We start from the raw sequence: 11,907 nt of genomic DNA, 5'->3' as shown, positions 1-11,907 counted from the left end.
TGGGAGGCCAAGGTGGGTGGATCACCTGAGGTCAGGAGTTCGAGACCAGCCTGGCCAACATGGTGAAACCTCGTCTGTACTAAAAATACAAAAACTAGCTGGGTGTGGTGCACACCTGTAATCCCAGCTACTTGGGAGGCTGAGGCAGGAGAATCACTTGAACCTGGGAGGCAGAGGTTGCAGTGAGCCAAGATCATGCTACTGCACTCCAGCCTGGGTGACAGAGTGAGACTCTGTCTAAAAAAAAAAAAGAAAAAAAGAACAGAAGAGGAAGAAGGGGCAGGGGTGGGAGGAAAAAGAGAGGGAGAAGGGGAAAGAGGAGAAAAAAGGGAAGAGAGAGAAGCAGGGAGGAAGGGGTGAAAGGAAGAGAGGGGAGGAGGGAGAAGGCGGAGAGGAAGAAGGCAGCCACCCTGGGAAGTGCTACACCTCATGAAGGACAGGAGCCAGGTGGGGCAAGTACTGGGGAGTAGAGGCCCTTATTCCCTGGCCCCCCACTATGCTCCAAATAAGTATTTAGAAAGCAAGGGCTTTGGGGCTGGGCACGGTGGCTCACGCCTATAATCCCAGCAGTTTGGGAGGCCGAGGCAGGTGGATCACCTGAGCTCAGGAGTTTGAGACCAGCCCGGCCAACATGGTGAAACCCTGTCTCTACTAAAAACACAAAAAATTAGTCAAGTGTGGTGGCAGATGCCTGTAATCCCAGCTACTTGGGAGGCTGAGGCAGGAGAATTGCTTGAATCCGGGAAGCGGAGGTTGCAGTGAGCCGAGATTGCAACACTGCACTCCAGCCTGGGCAACAAGAGTGAAACTCTGCCTCAAACAAACAAACAGACAAAACCTCTACAACCAATGATTGGTATTTTTAAATAATTGTTTTATCTTTTCTATTTTTATTTTTTAGCCAAACCATTGCAAAGTAAATTATAGATGCTTGACACTTTGCCCCTAAATATTCCAGCATGCATCTCCTCTGAATAAAGCTATTGTCTTACATAAATATAATATCATTATCCCATCTAACAAAATTAACAATAATTCCTATATGTCATCTAACACCCAGTTCATATCCAAATTTCTCTAATTGTCCCAAAATGTATTTCGTAGTTTCTCCTCTCTCCTTCTTTCCTTCTTTCTGCCTCCTTTCTTCTCTCCCTCACACCCTTTCTTTTTATTTTATTTATTTTTTTGAGACAGGGTCCCTCTCTGTCACCCAGGTGAGCGTGCAGTGGTATAATCTCAGCTCACTACAGCCTCGACCTCCCAGGCACAAGAGATCCTCCCAGCTCAACTTCCCAAGTAGCTGGGACCACAGGCTCATGCCACCATGCCTGGCTAGTTACTGTGTTTTTGTTGTTGTTGTTGTTGTAGAGACAGGGTTTTCCCATGTTGCACAAGCTGGTCTCAAACTCCTGGCCTCCAGCAATCCGTCCACCTTGGCCTCCCAAAGTGCTGGAATTATAAGCATGAGCTACCACACCTGGCGCCTCCCTCCCTCCCTCCCTTCCTTCTTTCTTTCCTTTATTCCCGCCTTTCTTTTATTTTTTTAACCAGGATCCGATCTAGGTTCATGCACTGCATATGGGTATTTCTTTTGCGTCTACATAGACCACTTGCATAGACCACTTTTTAATGACTTCAACTTTCTTAAGAGTCAAGTCAGCCGGGTTCAGTGTCTCACGCCTGTAATCCTAGCACTTTGGGAGGCCAAGGTGAGCAGATCACTTGAGGTCAGGAGTTCGAAACTAGCCTAGCCAACATGGTGAAACTCCGTCTCTACTAAAAATACAAAAATTAGCTGGGCATGGTGGCATGTGCCTATAATCCCAGCTACTTGGAAGGCTGAGGCTAGGGAACTGCTTGAACCCTGGAGGTGGAGGTTGCTGCCCTCCAGCCTGGGTGGCAGAGTGAGACTCCGTCTCAAAAAAAAAAAGAAAAGAAAAAAAAGAGCAAAGTCAAGTCCATTGTCTTATACAATGTTCTCATTCTTAATTTAGTTATTTCCTTGTGATGTCACCTAATTTGTTCCTCTATCCTATTTATTTCCTGTAAACTGAGAGTTAGATCTAAAGGCTTGATTAGACCCAGGCTACATACTCTTGGCAAGAATCTATTATGAGTAATACCGTACACTTCACAAGCACCAGTTGCTCCACTTTTCCTTGGATGGATGGGATTGATGGATCGACGGGTGATTGTTAGACATCTTTATTGTAGAAGAATTAGTCCCCTTGTGATTTGCAAGTCAGTGTGGCATGCTGGGCTGGCACCCTGTCACATGAACCTAGGCAGGATTTTGACAGACCATTCCAGGCAGAGGTGAAAGCCTCACCAAGGTGGAAGGGACAGGACGTATTCAGGGGTGGGGAATGGCCCAATGCCATTGGCTCCAATGGAGGCTGCAGCTGGGCCCAACTGCAGAGAACTGTGAAGCGGGAGTGAAGAATGAGAATGCTGTTCACAGGCTGGAGAGAGCTGGGAAGGTCTTGGGCTGAGGGATAACCAGAGTAACGACGAGAAAAAAAAAATAAAAGGGTAGCACTGGATGCAGAAAGTTTCCTCTGGGGTGGGGTGGGGGTGGTGAGAATGGGGGTGTCCTTGTCCTCACCTTCCACAAGCCCTCAGGTGGCCAAGACCCTGTGCCCCAGGGAGCAGGGAGCCTATGCTGTTCTCTGGGGACACGAGGGACTCCCCCAGCCCCGGAAGTAGCACAGAAACAGCTCTGGAGAGGAGGATGGGGAGATCAGGGCACTCCTGCAGGACCAGGGTTGGAGAAGGGATGGGCATGACCGGGGACCACCCCTGCCGCCACCTCCAGGGCCCCTGGGGCCCCGCCCCTCCCAGTTCTCCCAGCTTATCTTTTCTGGCCAGCAAGGAGGGTTGCCCATGGGTGCTGAGCATTTCCTCTGCCTGTGACCACGTTGGCTGTACCAGAAGGAAGGGGCCTGGGTCCCTGAAATGACCATGTGGAAGGTTGCCTAAGACTGAGAATGCCTGATTAGACTTCGTGTGAGAAGAAATAGCTTCTGTTGAGTTGAGCCACTGAGATTTGGAGGTGTTTGTTGCAGGACGTAGACTTTCCTGACTACTCCCTCCCTTTCTCCAGTGTCTGCCCATGCGGCGGGAAGGTGAAGGCTGAGTAGTTGAGTGATTATGCTGCTGAAGGCTCGAGACGTGGGGACTGCTTTAATGGTTTATAAAATCCTCCTGACAGCGGGTCCCGAGGTGGGCTGGGAACTCTGGGACAAATGTCTGGGCTTCCCTGTCAGCACCTGTGCAGCCACCTCCCAGGCCCTTGTGTCCAGCCTAGACTCCCACCACTCACTGGGTGACCTTGGGCAAGTCACCGCCTATTTCAACGTGAAGACTTCCCCAGTGGGATAGAGGGGATCAGTGGTGTCCCTTGCCCCATCTCACAGGGACAGCAAATGCCAGGAAACCAAAGCAGACACTATTTTAAAGGATTTATTTTCCAGAAATCCTGAGGGGCAAGGGCAGGACAGGAGGGGAAAGGAAATCCCAGGACACTTGAGGGTCCCGTTCACGGGCAGTAGGCAGATTAGTCCTCCTAGTGCCTGCGGCAGGCAGGTTAACCCTGGGCTTGGGAGGGACACAGGCCCTCGATGACACTGAGCTGTATGCCTAGGCAGTGTCACTCCCCACACTTTCAACCTGAGCCCCACAGCAAGCCTATAAGATGGACATTCTCACTGTGATTTGTCAGGCTGAGTTCAGGGAGTGAAATGGCCTCCTCCAGTTCCGCAGCTTCAAATACCCGGCAGAGCGGCACCAGGCTCCCTCAGAAAGGACCAGGCACTTGTAACATGTATGTCCTTTACCTGGGACACTGCTGTCCCATACCTGCAGTATGAAAAGAATATTTCTCAAGAGGAAGAGGAAGCCAGGCGTGGTGGCTCATGCCTGTAATCCCAGCACTTTGGGAGGCTGAGCCAGGAGGATCGCTTGAGCCCAGGAGTTTGAGACCAGCCTGGTAACATGGCAAAACCCCGTCTCTACAAAAATCAGCCAGAAAGGCATAGATAGACCCAAATCCCAGTCTTTAGCCTGTCTCAACCACCTGAGAATGGTTTCTACCCAGGATTCCTTCACTCAATTACACCCCACTCTTTGCCTCCTGCCACAGAGAGAGAGAGAGAGAGCGCGCTACCCTACCACAGCCAGCTTCCTCCCAGGGCCAGGAAAGCTTCACCTTGTCCCCCTCTCACACAGTTCCTAAAATTCTTCCATTCATCCATTTGACCTCTTAAGTATTTACTCTGTTTTCAAATACATATATAACTCCAGCTTATAATACCAAGCCAAGGGTACTCATTCACACCATAGCATGAATTTGACTGTCAGCTATTTAAGGAAGGAGGCAGGGAAAGTGGAATGGGGGGTACTCTGAAGAGGCCAGGCCTGGGTATTGGAGGTTGGAGGACCATCCAAAAAAAAAGCCTGAGGGGAGAAGGAAGTGTAAGCAGACACGACACATAGCTAAAACGGGGAAGAAAGCTACAGGAGTCTCCTATTAGGAAAAAAGGGGGAGGCCAGGTGTGGTAGCTCATGCCTGTAATCTTAGCATTTTGGGAGCCCAAGGAAGGTGGATCACTTGAGGTCATGAGTTCAAGACCAGCCTGGCCAACATAGTGAAACCCTGTCTCTACTAAAAATACAAAAATTATCCAGCCGTAGTGGCACACACGTGTAATCCCAGCTATTTGGGAGGCTGGGGCAGGAGAATCGCTTGAACCCAGGAGGTCGAGGTTGTAGTGAGCTGAGATCACGCCATTGCATTCCAGCCCGGGCAACAGAGTGAGACTCTGTCATAAAAAAAAAAAAAAAAAAAAAAAAAAAGTGGTGAGGGAAAAGGTCAGGCGCTGTGGCTCACGCCTATAATCCCAGCACTTTGGGAGGCTGAGGTGGGCAGATTACCTGAGGACAGGAGTTCGAGACCAGCCTGGCCAACAAGGTGAAGCCTCGTCTCTACTAAAAATACAAAAATTAGCCGGGCGTGGTAGTGGGAACCTGTAATCCCAGCTACTCAGGAGACTGAGGCAAGAGAATCACTTGAGCCCAGGAGGCGGAGGCTTCAATGAGCCAAGACCGCACCATTGCACTCCAACCTGGGTGACAAGAACGAAACTCCATCTCATCTCAAAAAAAAAAAAAGGGGGAGAGTGGGGGAAGAAAGGTGAATCTGGGCAAATTTGGAGCTTCACATGGACCCAGCTGGCCCCTTTCTAGTGACCTTGAGTCTCTGTATTGATAGGTAACTGCCTTTTGGCAGGGAGAGGGGAGGGTCATTAGTTTTATTGATTTTGTCTGCAGCCACTTTCTGGCTCTGATTCTGAGCTGGGGCCTGTCTGCAGTGCTCTATGCTAGAGGCCGGGAGACCACAGTAACTTAGATATAAACCTTGGTCCAACTAGTGGGGAGGTGGGGGAGACAACCCCCAAATCCCAAGAATCTGGGGAGACTGTGACTAGGGTTATTAAGAGAGGACAGAGGGCCAGGGGACGTCTAATACATGAAATGGAATTACCAGTTGCTTGGGTGAGCAATGCCTTGGAGGGCTGGTGGGGCTACACCTGTGCAGGTGGTGGGACTTTCTGGGTGTCGGCAACATCCCAGGCAAAGACCCCAGAAGTGGGATGTGTAGTACGGGTTTGGAGAACAGGGAGCTAGAACCCAACATGCATGAAGGGAAGTGGGCAGGCTGGAGACAGAGATGGAACCCAGATCCAGAAGGCTGCATGCCAGGCTTGGGAGCCCTGACCTCAGCTTAGGGCAGTGGGGAGTCATGGAAGGGTTTGAGCAGGGGAATCGCTGATGGGAACAGGACACTCTGGCTGCAGGGAGGCAGAGGATGGGTTAGAGGGGTCAGGGGGATATGGGAGTGACAGCACGGAGGTGACAAAGGGTGACAGCCACAGGGATGGAGATCAGGGAATGCAGAGAGTTGGCACAGGCTTCCGGCCGGAGCAGCTGTAATGGCAGGGAGGTAGGGTTCCTGAGCCTTCCTGGAGGAGCCGAGGCCATGGTCATCAGAGTAGGCTCTTCATTGGCTCAGCTTATTGAGAATCATCTTCACCCAGGGCACTCTGGGATCGGCACAGATCTCCTTATCCCTGGAGGTTAGCAACCTGGAAGGGGAGACCCCAGAGACAATGCAGCAACATTAGCATGCAGCAAGGAGGCCACACCCTCAGGAACTTAGCATTTATGAGCCACCTACTTTATGCAGGGCTCAGCATTTATGAGTCACCTACTGCACGTGACATTACCTGCTAAATAGAGTGGTTCAAAATTTACGAGTCACCTGTGGTGTGAAAAGAATATTTCTCAAGAGGAAGAGAAGGCCAGGAGCTCATGCCTGTAAACGCAGCACTTTGGGAGGCCGAGGCAGGAGGATTGTTTGAGCCTAGGGGTTTGAGACCATCCTGGGCAACATGGCAAAACCCTGTCTCTACAAAAATGTACAAGTCAGCCAGGCATGGTGGCATGCGCCTGTGATCTCAGCTATTTGGGAGGCTGAGGTGGGAGGATTGCTTGAGCTCAGGACATCGAGGCTGCAGTGAGCCCAGGTCTCTGCTCCACTGTACTCCAGCCTAGGCAACAGAATGAGACCATGTGTCAAGAAAAAAAAAAGGAAGAGGAGCAGCAAGGACTTCCAGGACCCTCAGCTCTTTAGTCCCGGCCTTGAGTTCCAGGTGAGGCCATGAAATAGAATCCCCAAGAGTTGGGTGTTTTTTTTTTTTTTTTTAGATGGAGTCTCTGTCACCCAGGCTGAAGTGTAGTGGTACGATTTTGGCTCACTGCAACCTCCACCTCCCGGGTTCAGGAGATCCCCCTGCCTCAGCCGCCCAGGTAGCCAGGATTACAGGTGCCCACCACAACGCCCAGCTAATTTTTGTATTTTTAGTACAGATGGGTTTTCACCATGTTGGCCAGGCTGGTCTTGAACTCCTGACTTCAAATGATCTGCCTGTCTCGGCGTCCCAAAGTGCTGGGATTACAGGAGTGAGCCACCTCGCCAAGCCAGAATCCCCAAGAGTCTTATAATACGCTTAACTACTCTGAGCCTCAAGACACATTCTTTCTAGGGTCCCTTCTGGCTGAAAATCCAATGATCACATATGATTTGATTGATTGATTGATTGATTTTAGAGACAGGGTCTCACTCTATTGCCCAGACTTGTCTTGAACTCCTGGTCTCAAGTGATCCTCCCAATTTGGCCTCCCAAAGTGCTGAGATTACAGGTGTAAGCCACTGCACTCAGCTTTTTTTATTTAAAAAAAAAAAGGCTGGGAGCGGTGGCTCAAGCCTGTAATCCCAGCACTTTGGGAGGCCGAGACGGGCGGATCACGAAGTCAGGAGATCGAGACGATCCTGGCTAACCCGGTGAAACCCCGTCTCTACTAAAAAATACAAAAAAACTAGCCGGGTGAGGTGGCCGGCGCCTGTAGTCCCAGCTACTCGGGAGGCTGAGGCAGGAGAATGGCGTAAACCCGGGAGGCGGAGCTTGCAGTGAGCTGAGATCTTGCCACTGCACTCCAGCCTGGGCGACAGAGCGAGACTCCGTCTCAAAAAAAAAAGACAGAGTCTCACTAAGTTACCAGGTTGACCTCAAAATCCAGGGTTCAGGCAATCCTCCTGCCTCAGCCTCCCAAGTAGCTGAGAGGCACTACCGTGTCCAGCAATTGAGCATCTATTATGCGCCAGACTTTGAGCTCTTCACCTTCCTCTTACATTACTGTGCCCTGTAACAAACGCTCAAGGGGCCCCCTAACCTCTGTGTGCTCATTTCCTCACCTGTGAAAAGGGGATCATGACGGCACCTGCTGCGTAGGATTGTTTCAAGGATTAAATGAGTTCATATTTATAAAGTGCTTACAACAGTGCCTAGCACTTAGCAAGCACTCTCTATGTGTTTGAAAATACAAATAAGTCAAATAAGTAAAGGTTATTACTTCATTATACTGTTGGGGGAACTGAGGCTCAGAGTTAAAGAGAGAAGAACTCTGGGGGGGCTTCCTGCTTCAGCCTTCTTTATTATTCACCTGCAGATCCCTCTAAGAAATGGTGTCAGCAGTAAGGAGGAGGAAGACGAGAAGAAGATAATAGAGGCCCAAAGCAGGTCATGAGTCCCTAAACCCAGCCTCCCCCAGTGTGTGATTTGGTGGACAGCAGGCTCTGAGCAGTTGAAGAAGCAGCCAGAGAGGCTGCCACAGAGAGGGCAGGACCTGTCACCCAGCCAGGTGCAGGTGCAGGTGCAGGCTCCAGGCCAGGGAAAAGGAGGCAAAGAAGCCAGAGAAAGAAGCAAAGGAGAACAAGAAACTCAGGAGAAAGCCCTGAACGAGGAACCAGGAGTGAGTTCTGGCTCCAGCCTGCGCAGCCTTGAGCAGGTCACTGTCCCTTGCTAAGCCTGTTTCTCCGTCCCTACCATGGGAATCATTGAACCTCCTCATAGGATTGTTGTGAGAATTAAACCAATTAATACAGGTAATGATCAGAACAGTGCCTGGCACTCGGGAGGCACCTTGGAAATTTTAGCTCTTAATATTCTTCCAGTCAAAATGGGTTGCCTCGGACTTCTGGAAGCCTGGAGAGGATCCAAGACACTTCTGGTGTGAGCTTTTTTTTTTTTTTTGAGACAGTGTCTCGCTCTGTTGCCCAGGCTGGAGTGAGGTGGAGTGATCTCGGCTCACTGCAACCTCCACCTTCCAGGTTCAAACGATTCTCCTGCCTCAGCCTCCCAAGTAGCTGGGACCACAGGCACGCACCACCACACTCAGCTAATTTTGTATTTTTAGTAGAGATGGGGTTTCACCATGTTGACTAGGCTGACCTCAAGTGATCTGCCTGCCTCGGCCTCCCAAAGTGCTGGAATTACAGGCATGAGCCACCACGCCTGGTTCACCATCCATTTTTGCCCAAAACCTGGGAGCATCTTTGCTGACTCAGTGGCACTAGGCATACTCCTATACCTGCTATACCCAAATACCCTAGATGCCACAGCTACTGACGGCCCACTGCCATGCCCACACTGTGGCGGCACCCTGTTCACTCAGCTCGGCATCCTCAGAACCTGACACATTGCCTGGAGCCTAGTAAGCACCTGATGATATTTGCTAAATGATCACATTATTTTTGTTTGTAGTACACCCAAGCCTGAACTGAGCCATCTCTTCCAGCCAAGCCATCCTGGCAGGCATCCGGTAGCCCTGCCACATCCCTCTCATCCCTGGGTGTGTCCCATCCAGCAGCACCTGGGCCATCCCAGGCTGTACCCGTCAGACCCACCAAGACCCTGTGGCCCCAGCTTCCTACTCACACCACGCCAGGCCTCGGGCAGGAGTCTGAGGTCCAGTAGAAGTGTTTCACCACACGCAGGGGCATACGGTAACGGACGTAATCACGGCAGCAGACGCTGTCTTCCATGTTGGCGCCGTAGGGGCCTAGCGGAGGGGTGCCCAGTGAATGCACAAGCTGGAGCCCAGAGAGGTCACCCTCGGCCCCAGCCCCTGATCTCGGCCTGTCCAGGCTCCAGGAAAGAGATGCTGTTTTTCTGTTCTCATGTGGAAGGATGGTGACCAGAGGATTCTGAGCCCTCCAAGATCCTACCCTTGGAGCTTCTGAGAAGCCACTTACGGTCTGATGTCTACACTCTGGGACAGTCAGCTCTAGGAACAGGGATTCAGAACAACTAAGCATCAGCTGTACCCCAAGATGGGACTCAGTGACTCTGAGCCACAAGGTGCCTTAGATCCTTGCTGTTCAAGGTAAGGTCCATGGTCCATGGCATCAGCGTCACCTGGGGAGCTTGTCAAAATGCACACCGGATTCAGCAGGTCTGGCGCCGGGGGCTGAGCATTTCTGACAAGCTCCCAGTCATCCATCAGCACATGGGCACTTGAGAAGTCAGCTTCTGCTCATATGTGTGCAGTGGGAAGGCTGCGGTCCAGAGAGGGAGAGGCACTTGCCCAGGATCACACAGCAAGATGCAGCAGAGTCAGGATGAAGGCTCAACAGAGGACAGTCACATAGACCCGGGTTCGAGTCCCGCTTTTCCCTGACTCACTGGGCCACCCTGACCAAGTCATTGAATCCTCTGAGGCCCAATTTCCTCATCTGACCAAAGGGGTAATAACAGTACCAGCTTCAGAGGGTGTTTAATGCATGAAAAGCGCTCAGAAAGCCCAGCAGCTGGGAGCCATTCCTGTTTATAGCTGCCCCACCCCACTCCAGTGCTCACTCCTCCACCCAACACAGCACAAGCATAGAGTGGGGTGGAGAAGGAGTCAGGAACCCATACTGAAGACAGGTTCTGGACAAAAATGGATAGGGAGCCCAGCGCAGTGGCTCACGCCTGTAATCCTAGCACTTAGGCAGGCTGAGATGGGAGTATCACTTAAAGTCAGGAGTTCCAGACAAGCCTGGTCAACATGGTGAAACCCCATCTCTACTAAAAATACAAAAATTAGCCAGGCATGGTGGTGGGTGCCTGTAATCCCAACTACTCACGAGGCTGAGGCAGGAGAATCACTTTAACCCCAGAGGTGGAGGTTGCAGTGAGCCAAGATTGCGCCACTGCACTCCAACCTGGGCGACAGAGACTCCATCTCAAAAAATAAATAAATAAAATGAAATAAAAAATAAATTTAGGCTAGGCGCAGTGGCTCACGCCTGTAATCCCAGCTCTTTGGGAGGCGGAGGTGGATGGATCATCTGAGGTCAGGAGTTTGAGACCAGCCTGGCCAACATGGTGAAACCCTGTCTCCACTAAAAATACAAAAATTAGCCAGGCATGGTGGTACATGCCTGTAATCCCAGCTACTCAGGAGGCTGAGGCAGGAGAATTGCTTGAACCTGAGAGGTGGAGTTTGCAGTGGGGCAAGATTGCTTCACCATACTCCAGCCTGGGCAACAAGAGCAAAACTCTGTCTCAAAAAATAAAATATAATATAATAAAATAATTTAAAAAATAATAAAATTTTTAAAAATGGATGGTAGGAGGGCAGCACCAGCTTTCCAAGGGAGAACCACTTGCCCCAGACCTGCCTTCCCCTACTCAGACCTGACCCCTTAGAAGCTCCTCACCCACACCCCTACGGCCCTATGCTTGAGTTTTCTGGAGCAGGAGATCCCGAGGCTATGCCCACCACAACCCCCAACCCAACTGAGACAGATCCTAGACTCCAAGCCTTCAAGACTACCCATTCAACAGACTTGTAAACTGAGGCCCAGAGAAGCGCTGTAACTAGCCGAAGACCGCAAGAGCCAACCGCAGACTGAGGTCTTCTGTTCTCAGTCCAGTGCTTGTCCAAGACATGAGGAAGACACCCCAGCGTCCGCCCTGGCCTCTGTAGGGGGCCTTCCTGCTCCCCAGCCTCACCTGCCTCAGTTGCTTGAAGCGCCACAGCAAGGAGGATGAGGACACCCAGGAACACAGTCTGTAGGCGAGCCATGCTCTGTCCTGTATGTCTCAGCCCAGGTGTCTGCAAAGGGACATAGGAAGACCTGCTATTTAAGATGCTGGCTCCACCCACAAGCCTCACTTACTTACCTCTTAGTCACCGGGGTGCCCGGAGTCACTTGACATTCACATCTCAAAAGGAGAACTACCTCCCACTTCCTCCAAAGTGGAGAAATTCTCTTTGGCGGGGAACCACTCAGAGGGGACCACCCCCAAATCTGTCCTCTCCTCTGGTTTCAGAGAGACTTGTAAAATCCCCCTCTTAGAGGCTCGTGCTCCCCAGGGTCTCCACGCTGTGTGGCCTTGTCTAGCTGTCTCTGGGACTTGGTTTCCCCATCTGGAAGTAAGGGAGATGGTTTCACAGCCCTGTTGACTTCACTGGTTGTAAATCAAGTGAGAATGTGGACCAACCCTCACCTGGAATTGAGGC

General features: G+C 51.1%; 1 protein-coding gene across 1 annotated transcript; it reads right to left on the bottom strand.

Annotated features, from left to right (window-relative positions):
• Window positions 1–3,447: 3,447 nt before the first annotated feature.
• On the bottom strand, window positions 3,448–11,508 carry CCL22 (C-C motif chemokine ligand 22). Its single transcript, XM_025370877.1, has 3 exons — window positions 11,397–11,508; window positions 9,336–9,459; window positions 3,448–6,143 (listed from the first exon to the last, which is right to left on the bottom strand). The coding sequence occupies exons 1-3, from the start codon at window positions 11,467–11,469 to the stop codon at window positions 6,059–6,061; spliced, it is 282 nt and encodes a 93-aa protein (XP_025226662.1). The 5' UTR covers window positions 11,470–11,508; the 3' UTR covers window positions 3,448–6,058.
• Between the last annotated feature and the right edge of the window lie 399 nt (window positions 11,509–11,907).

This window comes from Theropithecus gelada, chromosome 20 (genome assembly GCF_003255815.1).
Source record: "Theropithecus gelada isolate Dixy chromosome 20, Tgel_1.0, whole genome shotgun sequence".
NCBI classification, from domain to species: domain Eukaryota; kingdom Metazoa; phylum Chordata; class Mammalia; order Primates; family Cercopithecidae; genus Theropithecus; species Theropithecus gelada.
This window is presented reverse-complemented; position numbering and strand designations above follow the sequence as displayed.

Excerpts from the sequence above, each read along its gene's own strand:
- CCL22 (XM_025370877.1), bottom strand. The coding sequence starts at position 11,469 with ATGGCTCGCCTACAGACTGTGTTCCTGGGTGTCCTCATCCTCCTTGCT. Across the intron at positions 9,460-11,396 it reads GCTTCAAGCAACTGAGGCAG|GCCCCTACGGCGCCAACATG; the intron begins GTGAGGCTGGGG and ends CCCCTCCGCTAG. Across the intron at positions 6,144-9,335 it reads TGCCCGAGGCCTGGCGTGGT|GTTGCTAACCTCCAGGGATA; the intron begins GTGAGTAGGAAG and ends CTCCCCTTCCAG.